Source organism: Nelusetta ayraudi, unplaced genomic scaffold (genome assembly GCF_046127955.1).
Source record: "Nelusetta ayraudi isolate G7.1 ecotype Tasmania unplaced genomic scaffold, CSIRO-AGI_Nayr_v1 ptg000022l, whole genome shotgun sequence".
In the NCBI taxonomy this organism is placed as follows: domain Eukaryota; kingdom Metazoa; phylum Chordata; class Actinopteri; order Tetraodontiformes; family Monacanthidae; genus Nelusetta; species Nelusetta ayraudi.
Window position 1 is genome coordinate 110001 of NW_027466072.1, and position 22500 is coordinate 132500.

Here is a 22500-nt window from a genome sequence, read left to right on the forward strand (position 1 = left end):
AGGGCCCAATCAAAGGTTTTTAGAAGGTACACTTGAAGAGGGTGCCGGAGGGTTCGGAGCAGGCCTGATCATTCACAGCTCACCTTTCAGGATGGTCTGCTGCTGCTTGGCCGAGCAGATCAGTCTGCTGATGCCTTCAATGACCTGACTCTTTGAGTCCACGTCCTTCTCCTTTGGCTTCTTTCCCAGGAAGATTGTGGGAACTGAAGAACAAACACACCTTCTTTTTTTACTTTTTGACAGATGAAATAGTGCTACAGAGTGACGCAGCAAAGTGCTGACTCATTTCTTGAATACAAAAGAACTTCACCGCCCTTCAGACATACAGAGAAAATACATTTTTTATATCTTTAAAAGAGCAAACGTCTTCTCCTGGGGGGAAAACTCTCGTCTGTGTGAATCTCTTTGCAAAGTAAATGCAACATTTTTTCTACAAATGTGAATATTTTAAAATCAGTTGAGAAACGCTGCTCGACACATCAACATATACGCACACAAGCTGCGCTCTGCACAAGCTGTGCGGTTCAGGCCGTGCCATTGAAGATGTTGGGAGTTTGTCTGTTTGGTAGTTTGATGGAAATGCAGAATAAAGGTTGGACTATCTGCACCATGAGAAGAGCCTGAGTGTGACTCTGGTTCAAGTGTGGGGCTCAGCTCCCACGGGGGGGGCCTCCGTCTACCCACCTTTCTTGTTCTTCTCCTTGGTGACCACCGTCATGGCCATGGTGCTGACCTGGGCCTGCGGCTCGCTGCTGCCGCCGCTGCCCCCGCCGCCGCTGCCCCCGCCTGGCAGCCTGCTGACCTGCAGCGAGCGGAAGGCGCTCTTGAGCGTGTTCTTGCAGCCCGTGTCGCGTCGCTCGCCCTCCCGCCGCTTCTCGGCGAGGGAGGCCAGCCAGTAGTCCACCTGCAGGCCGATGGCGTCCACGCCGTGGGACATGCTGGGGCTCCTGAGGAGGCGGGAAGGCCAGGAGTTAGTCCTCCAGTGGAGGTTCAGGGCCTGGGCTGGACGCCTCAGATATTTATAAAATTTCCACAAAGTGCAATCTGGATTTGCAGGTGTTTCCATTGAACGGCGTGAGGCGTTAAAAAACGTAATTCTCCTAAAATCTCGTCCCGCCAGATTCGACCAGAATTACTTTTGCTTGGGCTTCTTTGCGTTTGCTTGCTGTCAACAATGGTTGTTCTATTTTTCTCTTTGATGACTCGTAAAAAAAACATTCCGTCTGCTCCTCCGTCCAATCGTAACGCGCCATTTTCACTGGTCGGTGAAGTGGTCACGTGACCCCGTACTGCTGACGTGAAAATATGAAAAAAGCATTTCCATGACACTTTTGCAATATGCCTCTATATCAGCGGTCCCCAACCACCGGCCCGCGGACCGGTGCCGGTCCGTGGGTCATTTGGTACCGGGCCGGACAGAAAGAATAATCCACCTTCTGTTAAATGAATCCCGTTTCCTTCATTATCTGAGTATGAACAATTTGATTTTGAAAAGTGACCGCATTCTCTCCGTTACGTCCATCTAACGCTCGTCTAGGTCACCTGACACGTTACCGCGAGATTAAACCCGCAAGCTAAGCTAGCGAGCTAGCCGTCTAGCGACCGTCCACATCTGGAAAACCACCTCATATTTGAGAGGTTTTTCCAAGTTTAGTTGTTTCCGTTACCTGTCTTTTATTGCCATATTTATGTTTCGTGCAGTTCTACAGGTCATGGAAACGCAGCTGAGCGTCATTTCCAAACTGAACCGAACCGATGAAAGAAAGGAAAAGCGATACACGCGCAAAGAGGCGCTTCTCTCTCACCCTTGCACGGTGAGGACGCTGCCCATGGACGGTGAGGAAGGGGGCGTGGCCGAGTCCTTGATCATGCCGGTGGGGGAGCCGTGAGCCGGCGGGGACGTGGAGGGGACGGCCAGGCTGACGGCCACGCCCTCCTCCGCCTCTCCTGGAGGACAACAAGCACAGCGTCACCGCGCAGCTCGGAGAACTCACGACCGTCGACTCGGCAGCAGGGGGCGCCGTCGGGGCCAGCCGGTCTTGGGACGGCACACTCACCCGTGGGAGACTGGCTGGACTCGATCAGGCCCACCTTGACGACCTGCAATAAAGACACAGCGAGAGGCGGCAGTCAGTCAACAGTTGCTTCCCCCGGCAGCAGTGGCTTGAGGCGCAACATGGGAAGTGAAGTCCTACCCCGATGAAGGGGATGAACTTCTGGTAGGAGTCCTCGTCTCGCCTGCAGAGAGGGCGGAGCAGAGGGGAGGGGTCAGAGGAGGTCAAGTGAAACTCTGCCTGCAGAGACCATTTAGTCAGTTGGCTTTTCACTGGTTTTTCATATTAACACAGATTTTATCCTCTGTTGGGAGAGCGTTTCCATTCATTTGTTTCTATTTGTCTATTTTATCTTATCTAATTACTTAATATTGCTTTTGAGACCTTGTGGTGTGTTGGTTTTATGTGTACAGGTGTGTACTCTATTAATTTAATTTAATTTAATTATATATATATATATATATATATATATATATATATATATATCATTTTTATTAAATTAAGTTACATTTAATTTAATTATTGTATTTTATCTCTCGGTGTTTCTATCTTTATCTTATCTTATTTTTTCAGAATTTCATTATTCCATTCTATTTGTTGTGCAGCACTCTGGAAAGAAACCCTGCCTCTTTAAAAGTCTGCACTGCGGAAGTCCAGTGGGTGGAACTGGATTGGAGGGAGCGTCCCCGGCGTTGGTACTCACGTCCTGTGTTTGCAGGTGAGCATGGCCTCGGCGATGGGCAGCTGGTGGGTGACCGACGCCCCACTGATGTACTGGCCAATACGAGCTGCAACGTCCAGCTGATCTGCAGGCCGAGATCCAAACATTGAAAGATTTTTTTTTTGTTGCTGCGATGGTGGAATGTTGGTGTGACAGAACCTGGCACAATGCAATTCAATATAGGGCTGAACCATCATGGAAAATAATCGAATTGTGATTTTCTTTTTCTCCCCTCAATATTGCGAATATTGCAGATTTATTCGACACAAATTGTTCTTTTTTTATAGGCTAGGCTAATGTTAAGCTAAATGAAGCATGAACTAATATGAAAGAGCCTTTATTTATCTATCAGTGTTTGTTTTGTTTTGTGCCAGACATTTTAATCGAGCTCAGAATGATTTTGTTGAAGTCCACACAAAGCACAAAACAGCGACGGCTTCATTCAACCCATGCTAACACGCTAGCGGCGTTAAAACCGCTATCAGGTGCGAAGTTACGAGGCAGCGGTTCACTGCCAGCGAACACAACTCCCACTGCTGTGCTCCTTGGCGCTTCGGTAGTTCGCTCCCGACACCGTTTTGCTAAACTACGGCCACCAGGTGGTGGCAACCAGGAAGAGCTTCTTTTCCTCGCGTGTCGCTCCGTCCGTCCGGCTCGGCGCAGCATCGACTCCTCCCACTTGCCTGCTTTGCTTTGCTTTGCTTCGTGCCGCTCGCAAAGTCACGTGAGCGGAACTCCCGTCAATCAAATCGCAGTCTTTGCGGTTAGAAAATCTTGTTCATCGCAAATGCCATTTATCGTTCGGCCCTAATTCAATCGTTTCAATTTTTTTTTTTAATTGACTGGACACGATGGAACGTGAGCTGGCGTTTTTAATTCTTTGGAATAAATTTGGGCGGCGACTTCATGAAGAGGAGGGAGGAGGCAAAACTGCCGTGGGTCCTGAGACTCCACCAACCAGCTGAGGAGCACTGGTGTGACGGATGTAGGGGGCACCTGTCTGCGGGGGCTCCGAGCGGCCGAACACGTCCCTCCACGTCCCGTCCAGGAAGGCAGAACTGTAGCGATTGTCCAGGGCGCCCAGGTGCTTCGCCACCGGGTGAGAACCTGATGAGAGAAGAGACCAACACACATGCTGTAGATCAGGAGTGGGGGGGCTGTTTACACAATGGGTTGTGAAATGTGCCAGAGGGGGGGAGCGGAGCAGCAGCAGATGCATGGAGTGTTTTGGTGACAAGTCAACAGTGTGAAAAAAAAAAAAAAAGTCTCTTTGAAGCCTCACAATATTCAGCTCTTTATTGAAATGACTCTGAAAACACTGGAAACATGGAGGAAACAGAGCTATTTTATGACTTACTGACAATCAATATCACTTCTTCCAAGTCTGGCAGGCCGGATTTAAAAGCTTAAAGGGACGCCCGCCCGCATATGGCCCACGGGCCATAGCTTGACCATTCCCGGTGTCGATTGAATCCACTTTCACTTTGTGTGACAGTGTCCCAGGGAGGGAGCGCAGAGGAAGAAAAAGACGGCAAAAAGCCCTCGTACCCAGCGGCACCACCAGGAAGCGCATGTGGCTGAGCCAATCAGACGTCTTGTTGGCCAGCTGGGTGACGAAGAAGTGCAGGATGGCACCGAGGTAGCTCTGGCTGCCCACCGCCACCACCTTCACCGCTCGGGGCATGGACGAGTTGCAGTTGCAGCTGCGGGGGACACACAAACGCAGAGGGCCGTCGGGAGGCTTCAGCCAATCAGAAGGCGGCGACCAGAGGGACGTTTGACCCGGCGGAGAACTCACAACTTCTGGATGCGGGTGAGGACGGCCGAGAGCACGGCCTGGATCTCTGCCGAGGAACACGTGCAGACCACCGGGTGGCGCTGCACCTGCAGCTGCTCCGCGACGTACTGCAGGCACGCAGAGGAGAAGAAGAAGACGACGACGACGACGAGGGGGTCGGGTGAAAGGGAAAAAGGTGTTGTAGTAGTCGAGACACACACACACACACACACACACACACACACACACACACACTCTCTCTCAGGTGTTACCTGGCCCTGCCAGTCAGACACATTGACGAGGATGAGGCTCTCTGGGAGGGCAGAGTCTGACAACAGGATCTGGTTGAGCTGATCGTACACCACCTTCCTCAGGAGCTGCGCGCACACACACACACACACACACACACACACACACACACACACACACTCATAAACCTCCCAACAGCAACGCTACTTCCCAACACGTGCTGATATTTAGCACAAACACTTCGTCAAAGATGTGAAAATCGCTGTAACGTTGACGTAACACCAGGATCTTCTCCAGCTGAACTCCAGCAAGTGCCTCGTACCATCTCGTTCACTTTGCAAACCTGAGTCTCACGACGTCACTTTGGAACAAAGTACTCCACAGTGGCTGCCGTGCAAAAAGCCTGCAACTCTCACCGGCTTTCTGTGTGTTTTTCAGCAGCAGCTGTGCTACCAGCAGAGAACATTGCAACTGCATGCAGCGATGTGTTGTCAGTGTTGGAGGAGTACATGGCAACAGCCCAACACTGTGTCCTCCAGCAGCTCACCGGGGTGGAGTGTCCCAGCTCAGGGGATCTCTCCGAGTCGGAGCTGTTGGTTCGCTCACTCAGCGGCTTGGACAGCTGCCGCTCCTTCATTGGAGTACTGACACGCTTCTGCCTGGGGGTGTGGCCTCCATCCAACCTGGAGGGAGAGAGAGAGAGAGAGAAGAGAAGAGAAAGAAAGACAGAAAGAAAGAAAGAAAGAAAGAAAGAAAGAAGGGTAGATAGAAATGATGCCATGGATGTGGATGCCGATCAAACGTCCCCATGAATGGACTGACTGGACTAAAGGGCAACATGCTAAGACGCTAAGAGGCTAAGAGGTTAAGGGGCTAATAACATGCTAACATGCTAAGAGGTTAAGATTCTAAGAGGCTAAGATGCTATGATGCTAAGAGGCTAAGATGCTAAGACGCTAAGACGCTAAGATGCTAAAAGGCTAAGACGCTAAGATGCTAAGAGGCTAAGATGCTAAGACGCTAAGATGCTAAGATGCTAAGATGCTAAAAGGCTAAGACGCTAAGATGCTAAGAGGCTAAGGGTACCTGGGCGACGGCAGGGCCTGGCTCTCACTCTTGCTGCTCTTCAGGGGCGTGCGGGGTTTCTCAGCCACGGACACGGTGATGCAGGGCCCCACCTCGGCAAACAGCTCCTGGTCCGTCAGCTCCTGCACACACAGTCACACCGCAGCATGGTGGATGGTGGAGGACACCACTGACACCGCAGACATGCTGGCCCTTCTTCTGGGTCGCACTGAACAGCCCCATCTAAATCTCTCTTTGATTCTATCAAATCGAATCAAACTTTATTTATAAAGCACCTTTCGTACATATAAAATGCAACACAAAGCACCTGACAAACATGAAAAGATATCATTATTACTACCACTTCGACAATTATTATTGTTCATTCACCGATGATATTATTACTACTCGTATTGTTGATATTATTATACATATATATTTTTTGCAATTCATTGTTTGCAACAAATTTTTTATAAATCATATTGTATCATATAGTACAGTATTGTGCAGTGGTGCTCTCCACTTCAAACACCCTGATGGCGTACTTGCCACTTTTCTTCAGAAATCTTTTTAACTTGTATTTCTGTACAATTGTGAAACTTTAAATTCAACCCCCCCCCCCCCCTCTTCCTTTATTCCTCCTTTTAACAACATCACCGTTGTAACTCAGTTTCATTCACCACAGATCCACTCGCACCAATGACTCCTTCCTTCCTTCTCATTCACACACACACACACACACACACACACACACACACACACACACACACACAATCGGAACCATACCAGAGTGTCGGTCTCGGACAGCGCCTCCTCCAGGTTGCGGCTGCGAGAGGATTTCAGCTTCTCCAGAGGAGGAGGTTGCTCCCCCTGCTGGAGATGAAAGGAACTGGCGGTCAGTACTCAAAGCTTAATGACAGTGATGGTGTGTGTTATAGGGAGAGAGAGAGAGAGAGAAGGAGAGAGAGAGAGTCATGAAAGATTGTCCAGAGGACTTGCGTCTTCTGGACAACAACAGCTTCAGGACCATTCTGATCAGATGGAGGAGGTGATGAAACTTAAACAAGTCACAGGGAAAAAAAACCCCTCACAGCTCATAAGAGTGAAATTCCCAGTGAAGGGTTTTTTTCAGTTTTAATGTCTCACCGGGCTGAAAGTGTCTCGGCCTAAACTGCCTTTACTGTTCAAGCTGCCGATCTCCGTCTGGGAGCTGGACTGGGACATCCCCTCGAAGAACGGCCTGCACACACACACACACACACACACACACACACACACACACACAAAACACACAAAACAGCATTCAGGCATCACTGGTTCCTGTGTCTTCAATGCACCTCTGTTGACAGCATGGTCATGGTCATGGTCCTGTCTCAATGGTCATGGTCATGGTCCTGTCTCCATGCCGTGGTCATGGTCATGGTCCTGTCTCAATGGTCATGGTCATGGTCCTGTCTCCATGCCATGGTCATGGTCATGGTCCTGTCTCAATGGTCATGGTCATGGTCCTGTCTCCATGCCGTGGTCATGGTCATGGTCCTGTCTCCATGCCATGGTCATGGTCATGGTCCTGTCTCCATGCCATGGTCATGGTCCTGTCTCAATGGTCATGGTCATGGTCCTGTCTCAATGGTCATGGTCCTGTCTCCATGCCGTGGTCATGGTCATGGTCCTGTCTCCATGCCGTGGTCATGGTCATGGTCCTGTCTCCATGCTGTGGTCACGGTCCTGTCTCAATGGTCATGGTCCTGTCTCAATGGTCATGGTCATGGTCCTGTCTCAATGGTCATGGTCCTGTCTCCATGCCGTGGTCATGGTTCTGTCTCCATGGTGATGCAAACAGCTCAGCTTGGAAAAACCGCTCAACTATGGCTAACAGGTTTTGAGGCTCTCATCAGGTGGTTTTTCAGACGTATCCACATGGAGGAATATCGCAAAAGTGTCCTGGAAAGACTTTTCTTCACATTGACACGTCAGCGGACGTGAGACTTGAGCAGAATTACGGCTCATGCGCTTCACACCATTCAATGGAGACACCTGCAAATCGGAATTGTACTTTGTTGAAATTTTAGAAACATGGCTTTTATTTTGTGAAAACCTGTCGTGGACACGCAGCTCCTGAGACCTTGGACAACATTCTGGATTTCATGTTGACAACCACATCCATCACGCGCCGTTAATCAACGTGTCTGCTCACAATGTTGCTGAGACGCTGCGGATTTGAAACGTTGGAATGGCCGAGAAAAAAAAAACACAGCAATGTTTTGACCAAAGCAGAAAGCAAGGAAGGAAAAAAAGAAAGGACTAAAAATATTCTTGAGGAACTATTTTCAGAGCCTTTCCTCTTTCTGCTCAGATCGCTGGCTTCAATTTGATCTCAACTCACCGTCTTAAGACTTTCAGGTCCTTAAATAGAGATGGCAGGAGCGTCTGTCTGCCTGTCTGTCTGCCGGTCTGTCTGCCTGTCTGCCTGCCTGCCTGCCTGTCTGCCTGCCTGTCTGTCCGCCTGTCTGCTTGCCTGCCTGCCTGCCTGCCTGTCTGCCTGCCTGTCTGTCTGCCTGTCTGTCTGTCTGTCTGCCTGCCTGCCTGCCTGTCTGCCTGTCTGTCTGCCTGGGACTTGTCGTATTTTTTTGGGAGCTTTGTGCTTTTAAAAAAAATGGAGATGATTTCTAAACTGCAGCTCGAGTTCCTGTCAGACTCCAACAACGCCAATCTCACTGTGAGTGCAATAAGCAGCTCCCATCAACAGAGGGCGCTGCGACTGGTGGCTGGAGACCACCGTCCGGGCCGGTATTTGCCCAAAGGTGCGTCAGACACAGCGACACACCCGTGGCTGCTGCGGTGTTGGGTGAGCTTGCGGCGGCTGCTGCCGCTCCGTACCTCAGTTTGGGTTTGGGTGTGCTGAGGATGCTGTCCGTCTCCTCCATCTCCGGCCCGCTGTCGCTGGGGTTGTACATCTCCAGGCTGTCGTACAGCTCGTCCAGGTCCTCCTCCACCTCCTGGATCTGCTCCCTGGACACGTGCTCCAGGCCAAAGCCCACCTGGCAGGCAGGCAGGGAGGGAGGGAGAGGATCAGTCAGTCATCAGCCATCAGTTCTAGCAGTTTTAAAAGCAAGAGACATTGGACATTGTGTTGGGTTTTTGTTCACTCAATGCTGTTACTTCACTGGTACAGCTTCTTTAAAACCATCGTGATTCATCCTTCTGTATTCCCAGTGGCATCGCTTCGATGAGTCACAGCCTCGGGAAGTTCTGAGTCACGTTTGGTTTAATAAAGTCTCAGACATTTCCGACAAGGTGGACTTATTGCACGCGGGCTTTGAGCCGGGAAACCCACAATGCGGCAAATTGTCTTTAATAGTGAGGAGGAGGAGGAGGAGGAGAAGAAGTAGAAGCAGTTATCCATGAATTCATTTGACTTGGGTAACTGGGACGCAGTGTCACCACTGCACCTGGTCAACAGTGATGACGGATGCGTTTGAAGGGGAGTAAACAGAGGGTTGCGTCTTCAATCTCATGGAGCAACAGCGTAGTTGCACAAATAGATTCTGGCAGACATCCTCATATTTTGGATGACTCATAAAGAGGCATGAAACCATGCATTGTGCAAAAAAAAAAGAAAAAAATAGCAACTGCATTTCAGGAATACAGAAAACTGGCTGCGTTGAGGCAAACTGTTGATTGGGTGACTGGAAGAGTGCAGGTTATTTATGTGGTCTGCTTCCAGAGAGACGAGACGTCGGCTGAATCTCAGGCCGTGCTGCCACGTTGCTCCCACGCACATTGTAATGCACGCTGACTCTGGAAAGAATAAAAGGAAACCAAAAAAGAGTACCGAGCGTCCAACAGTGCGACAAACGCGTACCTCGTCTGTGACTTTGAACCTCTTCAGCAAGGCCACAAACTTCTGCTTGATGTTGGGTTGCTGCAGAAGAGGACAGAGACGCGGGAGAAAGAAGGGGTGGGGACAAGATGAGAGGATGGAGGAGGAGGTAGGGACAGAGAAAAAGAAGAATGACGTTAGCTTCAGGTCAGTGGAGGGGGGGGGGTGGCTCAGGAAGCACAGCGTCGATGGCCGGGCTGCAGTGATTAGTCAAACCTAATCGATTACGTCGACGACATGAACTCGTCGACGGGAAAACTTCCGCGTTGACGCGTCGTGTTGTTGTAAACTGCTGAATAATAAAATCACCCTTCAGCCGCTACATCTTCAGTTGTACCTGCAGTGCAGTACCGACTGAGCGCTGAGGGTGGCAGTGTTGCTCAGTGTTTACATCCTGCAAAAAAAAAAAAAAAAAAACAGAGAAGAAGAAGAACGGCTTCTTCTCTGAAAAGGCTTGAAAACTCTGACCCAAAGTTTGTATGAAATCTCTTTAGTTGTGTTTAGCACTTTTTGGCTAGCTTACCGAACGCTAGGTCGCTTCAGTAAATGCTACTTTAAGGCAGTAATGAGTGAATTACAGCCCCTGTCCATACTAGGCGTTGATACTGAATTGTAAAAACTCTTTCACTTGTCACTTTGCATATTAAATCAACATGTAAGAAATCTGTTGAAGCTACTTAACTGTGACAAACGATGCGTGTAAATCGCAAATTAATACACCTGTGATTGAACAACTTTGTCACAGAGAAATGCCTTGCGTGTCAATATTTTCATACATTTGTCTGAAAACCTATGCAGTCTGAGTACTACAGTATCACACAGGTGTGAAGACTGAAGCAAGTCAGGTTAAACAAAAGTACAAAACAGGTGGTGAAAATAAAGACGACAATCGTGACTGGTCGACCAATCGAGTGAGAGTGAAGCAGTGCCACCTGGCCTCTGGATGCTCTTTGTGACATCACAAAAGGTTGTTTTTCCAACACTGAACGCTTCAGCACGGCGGTTCTACACTGGTGGAGTCTCAAGACCCACATTTGATTTTTTTCTCTCAGCATGAAGTCCCGACCCAAAGTTATTCCACAAATATAAAAAAAAAACAAAAAAAAAACGTGAGCCCACTTTCTATTAAAACAAAACAAACTACTGAATAGAATTTTGTTCTGCAAAATAAAAACTTTTAAAATTTTTCTCTCAAAACAAGGAGAAACTGTCCACGGAGCCGCGACCCAATCCAAAGTGGGTCATGACCCAGCAGTCGAGGTGGGAGAAGGTGAGGAAGAGGAGTCGGAGAAGGTGAGGAAGAGGAGTCAGAGAAGGTGAGGAAGAGGAGTCGGAGAAGGTGAGGAAGAGGAGTCGGAGAAGGTGAGGAAGAGGAAGAGGAAGAGGAAGAGGTGAGGAAGAGGAGTCGGAGAAGGTAAGGAAGAGGAGTCGGAGACGGTAAGGAAGAGGAGTCAGAGACAGTGAGGAAGAGGAGTCGGGGAAGGTGAGGAAGAGGAGTCGGAGGTTGGAAAGAGGAGGAGTTTTCTCACCCTGGTGATGGCAGCGTTGGAGGGAAGCTTCCTCCTGGGCTTCTTCTTCCTCACCTCATCCTCTTCATCGTACAGGTACTGCAGAGCAGAAGGAAGGGGTTGGGGGGGGTGGAGTGAGTCATACCTGGCAGACACCGGAGCTGCACCAGGCACGTCCAGGAAGTCGGCTAAGAGCAGAGAGTCACGGGCTGAAGGGATGGAAGGCGGCAGGCCGGATTAAAAAGTTTAACGGGCCGCTTATGGCCCCGGGGCCGTAGTTTGCCCACGCCTGGTCAATCTACTCTGAGTTTGGTTTGGGTTTTGTGTTGTTCTCGTTCTTCATCTTTTGCTCTGTAATTGCCTCATTTTTCCCATTGTATTGCTGTTCAAGTGTAACCCTGAGCGTCAGGAGGAGGAGCGGTCTTGACCCGCGACTGCAGAACCACCAATAAAGAATTGGCGACGCACAAACGCCCAGGGTCCAGGTGCAGTCAAGCGTGTCAAACCGAGAGAGGAAAGGAAAAGGAAAAAAAAACAAAAAAAAAAACACTTTTCTTCCATCGTCAGTCGTTCCCCTTCGACTTCACTTCTTTCATTTCTTTTAAACCTGATCCACTTCTGACAACGCTACCACCACAGGCACGTCCACACCAAGCTAACCGGCCATGGCAGGTCAAGACCAACACACACACACACACACACACACACACACACACACACACACACACACACACACACACACACACACACACGAGAAGATGATTCTTTTTTTTTCTGTATACTGGCAGTCTTAGGATGACATTGCAAAATCTCATCGACTCTTTTAAATCACGCATGCTTATTGCAACCGTCACCGCACAGCAAGAAGGCTGTGGTGTGTGCGTGTGTGTGTGTGTTAATCCGTGCGCTTTTTTTTTCAGGGCTTTTACTGTTTTGTCTGATAGATGTGGTTTAACCATTAGTAACAATACTAAATGATTGTATTTTATTATCATTTTATTGTCTCCTCTTTTCATTTGCATTTGTATTTTTTTTTTCCACCCAGTGGAGTTGCAGTCTGACTGTTTGTTTTCCTGTAAAGTATAATGACATCAAAGGCTTTCAATAAAGTTATAGAAGAGGCAAAAGCAGCCAACCAGTACAGCGATAGACGCACCGCGCCCGAGCGCACCCACACTCATCCAGGAGAGAGAGTGTGTGGAAACGATCCAGGCGTAATTTCACACAATGAAAATGTGAACCCGTGGTGTGTGTGTGTGTGTGTGTGTGTGTGTGTGTGTGTGTGTGACCCGTCGGTGCCGACCCGCCTTTTCAAACACACCTGTCCGTGAATGGGGTCGTCGCTGCCGTCCTGCTCCGACGAGTAGCTCTCCTCCTCCTCCTCAGAGTAGTTGTCGATGTCTGGGGAGCGATCTGGAGGGACGGACAGACGGACAGACAGACGGACAGACAGACAGACAGACAGACAGACAGACAGACAGACAGACAGAGGACACTTGAGGACAAGGAGCATCTCCAGGGGGAGAAGGGAGGAGGGACTGAGGTTGAGACGATGAACCCACCAGACATCTTTGCTTTGGGCCCCTCGTGGTCGATGGGCTGGCTGGACAGCGAGTAGACTCGGACCTCGGCCACCGGCACCGAGGCGTCTTTCAGCTGGCTGTGGAGTCCCAGCACCTGGGCCCCTTCACTGGGGTGCTGCATCACCTGGACCGGGTCCACAAAAAAAGAAAAAAAAGAAGAAGAAACAATTCAAGCACGAGCACCAACGTATGAGCAGGTGGGCAAGCTGCTCGGCTGGAGGGGCTGAAGCAGCAACGGGTCAGAGGGGTTTTTTTTTTTTTGTTTTTTTTTTTTTAATTGAACTGACTGGAGTGATTCTAGTCTGAATCACTACGTTTTAGCAGAAGCAACATGACGGGGTGTAAGATGCAAAACATAAGAACAGAAAACGAAGGGGAAAAGAAAAGAGGTTGAGATTACAGTGAGGTGGGAAGAGTGAGGCAGCAGATCCAGGGGCCCCAGCGACACAAAGCAGATGTTCTGAAGAGCAAACAAAAGAACGCTAACAGAACCGAGCGCTGCAGACGACAAATCAAAGGTGTCGGGCAGCAACTCTGACTTCCTCTCTGGAGCAAACGGCAGCGTCGCGTCCCTGCCCAGTGACTGGCATGCAGCAGCCTCTCAGCAGTCTGCTCACACTCGCACCTAATGAGCTCTGAGCAGCTGATCAGAGAGGCGGCCGCACGGCGAGGAGACGACTGCATCACCTTCTCCTGCTTCACGCCCTCGCACCGTGCCGCTTGTAACTCCTGCGCTGCACTGGGCAGCATCGGCCAATCACAAGGAGCTGAGACACGGCGGCAGGTGCCACGCCCTGACGTCACGCTGGGAATATCAAAACGCTTTTCTGGTGACTTTTTTTTTTTCCAAAGACGAGAAGACCATGACTGAAAAATATGCAACGGAAAGATTTAGGATGAACCACGTTTCAGGTCAAAGGTCGTCGTGTCAGCTGTTGAAGTGGCATTTATTTCTCTATTGCAGTCTTAACAGGAGAAAAATGCTTTTTGGGTCCATGGGATTTTTTTTTTTTTTGCTGCAATACCTTGAGTGGCCACTGGGGGAAAAAATATCACCACACTACCATATTGCCAGTCACGAATCCAGTTCTTATAATACATCCATGGTCCCGCGCTGAGGCCTCCTTCCGGTTGCTTGAGCCCAAAACACACAAAACTGCTGGCACTTTGTTTACTTTCACATTACCTTTAACTTACGAAAAGCGTCCTGGCTATTAAGAGTTCTGGTTCGATAACGGCCACATTAACAGGTGGAAAACCTGTTATGGCAAAGAGCGATATATCTATTAACATAAAGCAAATATATATTTATTAAAATATGTCAAATAAAAAGGAAAGCTGTACAAATGGAAAATTTCCTGATCTTTAGGGAAGCAAATATAAATCCAGGTGTGTGTGTGTGTGTGTGTGTGTGTGTGTGCACATGCGCGTGCATGCGCACGTGTCTTTTGTGACAAAATTCTTTGTGTGTGTGTGTATTCAAACGCTACATGCACGTCCAAATTGTGCTGCCGTTGCTGCAATTCTGCATGCATTTTCCTTTCAAAATAAGAGTCAAAGGACGATGTTTGGTGATCGATATTATGAAAGAATATCAATTATCAAACATTGGCTCACGTCTACACTATTTCATTGTATTTTGTGTTACAATTTTTTAAAAACACAATTTCTCAGAAGTCGTTTCAAACGATGTTTGGTCCTTTTCTGGAAATATAGAAATATAGTTGCATATAGGTATATAGTTGAAAGGAATCATTTTTATTATTATTTAGTTATTCAAGTTATTATGATTGAGGTTATCGTTATTGTTATCTTTATCATTACCAGTATTATCAATAGATGTAGTATTTTTTTTGATTTTGTTACTCTTGAAGAGGAATGTTGTGGGACACCTGGGTGCAGGGAAAAGGGGTGGGATTTCAAATCAAATGTAGCTAAGTCAAACTCCATCTGTTTGTTTGTTTTGTTTTGTTTTTTAAAAAAGACAAAAGAACAGTGTCACGCTTTCTCAACATCCAGCTGTCAGTTTGGTTGTGTGAAGCCATGAAGACACAGCCATTACTCGCAGGCCGGTTATAAAACTGGTCGGCACAGGAGGCCAAGGCTTAATTTGTGATGACATTTATTGCATCACAGTAAAAAAAGAGACGCTGGGCCAAAGATCCGTCTCTCTTTTGTTTTTTTTAAGACTGGCACTCGCTTGAATGAAGTCATGGTGGTCAAGGTGAAAAAAAAAAAACGTGTCACAAATCACAAATGGAATGGGACCCATCCTCGTCTGCTGGCCACTGAGCACACAAACAGAAGAGGCTGAATGTTTGTATTCTCACAAGCCTGTGACCAATAGTTTGTCGGGTCACAGCTCGACTCTGCCGGGACACTTGTCTTGGCTGAGAGGGGGCGAGACTCCACTGACTGGGCCGCTCACAGCTGACAGCCCTCGAGAGGAGCTGAGCTGCTGTGTTTTTATGGGCAATATGTTTAAAAAAAAAAAAAAATCCAATATAAAAATCATAAATCTGACCAAATGTTACACACTGGACCTGTAACTAAAGCAATATAACAAAGTGAGTCCAATAAGTCATTGCATTCTATATGCTAGATGTCACACCCGGGTGTGAGTCACTGCTGTGTGCTACCTCGGCCATGTTGATGAGTCCCAGGGCCAGCGTCTTGTAGCCGAGGATGGTTCGATTCTTGTATCGCTTCCGCCTCTGCAGCATGATCTGGAGCTTGTTGGCGTCCCTCTTCAGGAAATGTGGGTACTACGGGCGAAATATAAAACACACATGAGCAAATACATACACTGGAACAGCTGACAAAGGGCCGGGTCAGACTTGTTGCAGTTCCCCTTGACGCTTAGCTGCAACGATTAGCCGACGTAAGCGATTACATCGACAGCAAAGATTCGTAGACGCGGAAAATTTCAGCGTTGACGCGTCGTGCTATTGTTATCGTAAATTGCTGAATGATAAAATCACACTCTGGTCGCTAAGTGCTCGTCTGTACCTGCAGTGCAGTACCGACTGAATGCTGAGGGTGGCAGTGACACCACGTAAGGAAACGGAGAAGAAGAACGCACAAAGACAGAAGGGACTGAAGACAGAAGACGAGGCTTCAAAAGTCCGACCCTAAAAGTTTGGGAATATTGCACAGAAAATAAAGCAGCGAAGCACATTAAGTGCTAACTCTGCGACGCTAACCTAGCATTCCATGCTAACACTATGGCGATGCACCAACACCTCAAACGCCGCGGAGCCGCTCTGTCGTCACGCACCGCAGAGTCGTTCACAATATTATACAAACATTGAGGATATATATTTCTTAAATTACATGCTTATTTGTTAACTGACCACCGGCCTATGACGGAAGTACGTTTTTTCATACGTTCCTCAAAAGGCTAGCTTACCCAACGCTAGTTTGCCTTTGTGTGACTTACAGTCCCTGTCGATAGCACCGTTTATACTGCATTGTAAAACTCTTTCATTTGTCACTTATCAAGGTACTCAACTGTGATCAACATTGTGTATAATCTTTAATTGTGAAGTGACAAATCTATGATGTTTTACGTTGAAAAATATAACAAGTTGGAAATAAATGTTTTATGTGTCATAATTTTTGATATATTTGTTTAAAAACGTATGCTGTCAGAGTACAACAGTATTACACAGGCATGAGGAGTTAAGCTAGAAGATAATGGTGACTCATCGATTTATCACGATGAGTCGTAAACAAAAATAATGGTTGGTTGCAGCACTAATTGAAGGCACAACATAACTGAGGAATTCCCTCAGTTCTCATTTGGAATAGTTGAATATATAATGTAGAGAGAGAGAGAGAGAGAGAGAGAGAGAGAGAGAGAGAGAGACTGCCTGACCTTATAGCAGCATTTAGAAAGATGGAAATTGGAGAGGATCATTGAGAGCCAATTAGAGCCTGAGGGGAGTCGCATTAACCCTGCTGCACCTGGAGGAGTGAGTGCGATGTAAAGGCTCGCTCCTCAGGATTTCACTTTCTCTCTGCATTGACCCTGTGATAAACTGGCAACTTGTCCAGGCTCTGAACCCGCCTTCACACCGAGTCCGCCGGGATCGGCTCCGGCCAACCCAACCCCCTGAGTGCTGGGAGGGAAATGGATTGAGGAACTCTGCTCTCCGCTGCAAAGTCATGAATAATCCAATCAGAATGCTGTTTTTGGATTGGATACATTTTCTCCCGCTCTACATTTTTCTTTGCGGTCCACTAAAAGCAGTGGTACCGCTCTCACAACTCTATCAAGAGCGTTCGAAAACATGAAGAAACAAAACAGAGACAAAGCCAGGGGTGAAAAGTCGCCAAATGACGTCATCATCTAATTTGCATAATTGACAATTTGCACTTGATCGCAACGTATTAACACCAGGAGAAGTCGCTAGAGTTGTCGCTAGTCGCTTTTGACAACAAAAAGTCGCCATGGGGAGAATAGCGACTTTTTGGGGGGGGAGAAAGTCACCAAGCTGGCAACACTGCTCTGCATCAGCTTTGTCTGTTTCGACAGAGACATTCTGAGGCAGTGAGGGCAGCCAATAGGAGGCGTTCTGAGGCAGTGAGGGCAGCCAATAGGAGGCGTTCTGGTGCAGTGATGGCAGCCAATAGGAGAGGTTCTGAGGCAGTGAGGGCAGCCAATAGGAGAGGTTCTGAGGCAGTGAGGGCAGCCAATAGGAGAGGTTCTGGGGCAGTGAGGGCAGCCAATAGGAGGCGTTCTGAGGCAGTGAGGGCAGCCAATAGGAGAGGTTCTGGGGCAGTGAGGGCAGCCAATAGGAGAGGTTCTGGGCCAGTGAGGGCAGCCAATAGGAGAGGTTCTGGGGCAGTGAGGGCAGCCAATAGGAGGCGTGAGTGGATGTACTTGTACCGGTTTGCTCAGTCCCAGTATTGAGTTTGTTTGCCAAGCAGAAACGATATTGCGACACCAAGTGGACACATTTAGAACAGCACCTTCTTTCATTGATGAATTGCAGTTTTTATAATTTTTCAAAATCATCTCGCGGGCCGGAAAAAAAACCTGTTTGCGGGGCCTGATCTGGCCCGCGGGCCGTATGTTTGACACCCCTGGACTAAGCCTTTGCTTCAAATTTCCTTGTACAACTGCACAGTGACAGAAGAACTCCAATCTTGCTGCAGACGCACGGATCCCCGACACCCTGAACCTTCACGCTTACCTGCAGAGAGAAGGTGAGCTGCAGGTCGGTTTCCGTCAGGCCCGCTGAGGACAGCAGGATCTCGTTGGAGCGCAGGATCCGCTTCGAGCCCTGAGGAGGCGGCAGAGGGGGGAGACAAAGGAGAAAATGTCACAGGAGCAGCGACGGAAAAGCAAGTAGGGAGTAAAAAGAAATGGCTCGTAGCAGTCGTCCCAGCTGACTCCTGCAGAGGCAAAACAATGAGCTCAGCATCAACATCCTGCTGCTGCTGCTGCTGCTGCTGCTGCTGCTGCTGCTGCTGCTGCGGTGGCCGCGGCAGCGGAAGCAGCAGCAGCAGCAGCAGCAGCAGCAGCAGCATGGGAGCGAGGGAGTTTTCAAAAAGCGAAAAAATAAATTATTGTCACTAACGGCCACTAAAAATATCTTTAAGATCACCTTGTCTAAAAATTACGGAAGCGTATTGCATTCACTTGGCAAAAGAAAAAAAAAAATCTCTGTTTTTCAGTGTAATTATTTCTGGGGTTTTTTTTTTGGTTTTTTTTTCCCGCCCTGTTTTCCCGAGTTTCGAGAGCATCGGAAACAGTGGCATCCATTCTTTGATTGAGAGCTACTGTAGATATCATGGAAGCAAACACGGCCAGCTTGTTCACTTCAATGCAGTTCTATGTTGCCATGGGTTTGAGACACTGGCAAATAGTCCTGTCTTTGAGTGACATAGATGGCATTACAATCAGTTTGTCCACTTTACGTAGGCACCTGAGGACTCTGAGGTTGTTTGGAAGGAACGCCCATTCAGATATTCTCCACATCGCAGTGTTTCTCCGGGATCAGTTGGATAAACGTGGCATCATGGCTCCGTGGATACAAAATGATGCATTTGAAGTGCATTCAGACTGACATGTGTCACCACCGTAGAGCACATCCATGCCGTAGAGTCACCCGTCTGCTGTTTTCTCGCGGGATTTCAAAATAAAAGAAACAGTGCGGGAAGAAATTAGCACGAAAAACAGATTTTTTTTTTTTTTCATTTGCCAAGTGAATGCAATACGCTTCCGTAAATAATCACTATTTAAAAAATGTGCATGCTGCATGTTGAGTAGATTTAGATCCGTGTTGAGGAACAATCAGGACGATGACTCCTCCCCCTCAGCAAAGAATCTCCGGGTTCAGAGCCGCATCTGAACAGTGGAGGCATGAACACACTGACAGCTGGCTGGCAGCACAGTGGTCGTGCATGTGGCTCAACCGCTTCACTGGCTGCCGGCAAACAGCTGGGGTTCTGTTTTTTATTGCCAACATGTTTTTCCAACATTTTTCCAGTAAACATGAAAATTGTTGAGATTGACCTTGGCGATTGTGTATTCTCTCATTCGGGGCTCACCTGCAGCTTCACAGCGATGACCACCGAGGTCAGGTCTTTGTCCAGCTCCTTCAGCATGATCAGCTTCTTCAGCGTCAGGTTGAAGAGCCTGATCACAGCGAGAGAAAAGGAAAAAAAAAAAAGAGGGCTTTTTATACCGTAAAACAAGACCATAAGATCACCAAAGCCACATCGAAACGCCAGCGTCACATTTCAGCAGCGTGTCGGCGCTCAAGGTCGAAAAGAAGGACAAACATAGTTTCAGTAGAGGGGCCACAGGCAGCTTTGCATTGATCCTGAACACACCGTGGACCATGAAGACCAGGGGCACTTAAGGAGTTGAAATGGAAACAGTAAACACACACACACACACACACACACACACACACACACACACACACACACACACACACACACACACACACACACACACCACAGGGTCAGTCTGCTCAATAATTCATCAGCCAGACTTTAAAGAAGCCCACGGTAAAGTCACTAGCTGCTATGCTAAGATGGGCCGATCCCAGTGGGACAAAGGAAAAACACAGACGTGGTGGGTGAGGCCATTATGGTCGTTATGTTGAACAATGAAAAGCAGGAACGAGATCGGAGCGAGGAAAAGAAAAAGAAAAAAAAAATGGCTCCAGGAGTCGGAGCAGCTGAAGACAACCAAGAACAAAAAAAAAACAAAAAACCCTGAAGAGGTGAAATAATCCTGCAATTCTAACAACACATAGGTTTCATGGAGTCATTTCACACTTTCTTCTTTAATAATAGTCCATATGTGTTCATTCATAGTTTTGATGCCTCGAGTGAAAATTAAAATTAAAAAAAAGAAAAAAAAAGAAAAAACGAAAAATGAATTCAGAGGTATGCGTCCAAACCTTTGACTGCGAGCGTCTCCCCACTTCCCTCCTGGTCAGTTAATAAAAAGACAAAGACGTTTCAGTCAATGGGTTTTTCTCTCGTTGACTAAAGCCAGAGAAATGATTCGCCTCTGCTTTGTTCTCAGTCTTCATTTCCCTTCTGTTTTAGCAGCTGATGGATGCTAAAGACCTCCCCCCCCACCACCACCACCACCCACCCCCCCTCCCCACAGATTGTTTTCGGTCGTAAAAAAAAACAATAACTGCAGAAATACCAATCAATAACGCTAATAATAAAAATGATTGCCCTGCATAAATGCATCAGCCACCAATCAAGACGACAACAGCAACACTAAATAGACATGGAGACGTGAAGGTGGAAGGGAAAACGCATTTGTTCTGCCCGAGCCGCCCCTCTGCTCTGCTCACTCCTCTTCCAGCCGCCTCTCATCCCGGCAGTGACAGCTGATGCAACCGCTGTAATACAACCCACAGCACGCTTCTGCACACTGCCCCAGCAGACGGCTCACGGGGGGGGGTTGGAAGAGACTGAACCTATGAATATAAACAAATCAATCTTTTCCATCGACCAAAACGAAAGGGAGCAACTTAACGCAGCCAGGTGCAAGGCAGGCAGGGGTTGATGGACAGAGAATGAGCACAGACTTCTGGTTCACCACAGGCAAAAAGCAAAGACTAGAAAACGAGTCTTTTCAGCAGGAGAGCGCTGCAGTTCTGAGCAAATATTAACTAAGAATGCAAATAATGCAAATATTATGGAAGGTGGTTTTAGGAGCAGCTGCTTCATCCTCAAGTGTAGACTGAAGAAATGAAGAAAGGAATAAACTGATCTGATCCATGGGCAAACACGTTGGACTGGCGGGGGCCACAGAGGGTTGTGAAATGTGACAGAGGGAGCCGGAGCAGCAGCGGATGGATGGAGTGTGTTGGTGAGCCGCCTCATAGGAGGAAACAGTCTGTCCTGGGTTATTATGGGGAAAAACGTGTTTTGCTGTAATGTCAATGGAAAATGAAGCAAAGTTGCAACCACAAATATCTGATACCTTGTTTGCTGTTGTGTATCGGACCAAACACAGCGCACAGAAAGGTTTGGTGAAATAGTGAATATTGCAGCATCCCTGCTTGATATTGGAAATATTTCTTGACTAACGTGACAACAATTAACAGCCATTCAACGGCTCAACTGAGCCATGTGAGGAATCACTGCAGCCACTGATCAGGTCAACGCTGCTGCTCTGACTCCCACCTGCTGGGGAGACAGGGGAGAGGAGAGGGTGGAGGAGAAGAGGAGGCGACAAGGAGGAGACATGGAGGTGCAGGAGGAGGAGGAGATGAGGAGGAGATGTGGAGAAGCAGACGAGGAGGAGGAGGAGGAGACGAAGAGGAGACGAGGAGGCGACAAGGAGGAGACATGGAGGTGGAGGAGGAGGAGGAGATGAGGAGGAGATGTGGAGAAGCAGACGAGGAGGAGGAGGAGGAGGAGACGAAGAGGAGACGAGGAGGAGGAGACGAGGAGGAGACGATGAGGAGGAGACGAGGAGGAGATGTGGAGAAGCAGACGAGGAGGAGGAGGAGGAGGAGGAGACGAAGAGGAGATGAGGAGGAGACGATGAGGAGGAGACGAGGAGGAGGAGGATACGAAGAGGAGATGAGGAGGAGACGATGAGGAGGAGACGAGGAGGAGGAGACATGGAGGAGGAGACGAAGAGGAGGATAGGAGGAGGAGAGGAGGAGGAGACAGCAGAGTCCAAGGACGTGAGTGTTGCATCTCCCTGTGTGAACGCCTGTGGCTTTAAGGGCGAGGGAGCCTATGGTTTCCATGACAACCATCGGTCATGGTAGGGGTGAAGGTGGAGGGGGGGTGACCTTGCTGTGTCACACAAGCAACACACACCAAGAACACAGGCCAGAGGTGGTGGTGGTGGGGGTGGGGGGGTGGGGGGGTACAGTCTCTCCATGTCAAACAGTCGTCTCGTCTTCTGAGTCCACATTTCCTCCTCGTCATCAAACGTCTCGTCGGCTTCCTCACTTCAAGACATTTCACGCCGCCCTTCCTTACATAACTGAGCTGAGCGCTAGCCCCTCCCACCCCCCCAACCCCACCCACCCACCCCCTGATGGTCGGCTCCACCCGTTCCAAGCAAAAGCAAAGTGACGTCCACTCCTCCCTTCTGTAATCGTAATCAATGGCTGCACTGCTGCCGTCACCAAAACCTCCTCCCCCTCCTCCTCGTCC

General features: G+C 48.4%; 1 protein-coding gene across 4 annotated transcripts in view; it reads right to left on the bottom strand.

The window, feature by feature from the left end:
- pacs1 (phosphofurin acidic cluster sorting protein 1) overlaps positions 1-22500 on the bottom strand; it is a 52493-nt gene that overhangs the window by 5441 nt on the left and 24552 nt on the right. For 3 of the 4 annotated variants that reach the window (XM_076027930.1, XM_076027929.1, XM_076027927.1), the window contains exons 2-23: positions 19399-19486; positions 18039-18128; positions 15480-15605; positions 12820-12964; positions 12579-12670; positions 11279-11356; positions 9732-9791; positions 8747-8907; positions 7013-7106; positions 6653-6739; positions 5888-6009; positions 5349-5484; positions 4825-4929; positions 4574-4680; positions 4324-4478; positions 3772-3882; positions 2758-2860; positions 2196-2238; positions 2058-2100; positions 1806-1947; positions 685-947; positions 84-203 (exon numbers count right to left, since the gene is read on the bottom strand). In XM_076027930.1, coding sequence (XP_075884045.1) covers positions 84-203; positions 685-947; positions 1806-1947; positions 2058-2100; positions 2196-2238; positions 2758-2860; positions 3772-3882; positions 4324-4478; positions 4574-4680; positions 4825-4929; positions 5349-5484; positions 5888-6009; positions 6653-6739; positions 7013-7106; positions 8747-8907; positions 9732-9791; positions 11279-11356; positions 12579-12670; positions 12820-12964; positions 15480-15605; positions 18039-18128; positions 19399-19486 — 2471 coding nt within the window. The remainder of the gene's footprint in view (positions 1-83; positions 204-684; positions 948-1805; positions 1948-2057; positions 2101-2195; positions 2239-2757; positions 2861-3771; positions 3883-4323; positions 4479-4573; positions 4681-4824; positions 4930-5348; positions 5485-5887; positions 6010-6652; positions 6740-7012; positions 7107-8746; positions 8908-9731; positions 9792-11278; positions 11357-12578; positions 12671-12819; positions 12965-15479; positions 15606-18038; positions 18129-19398; positions 19487-22500) is intronic. The other variant, XM_076027931.1, reaches the window with a different exon arrangement.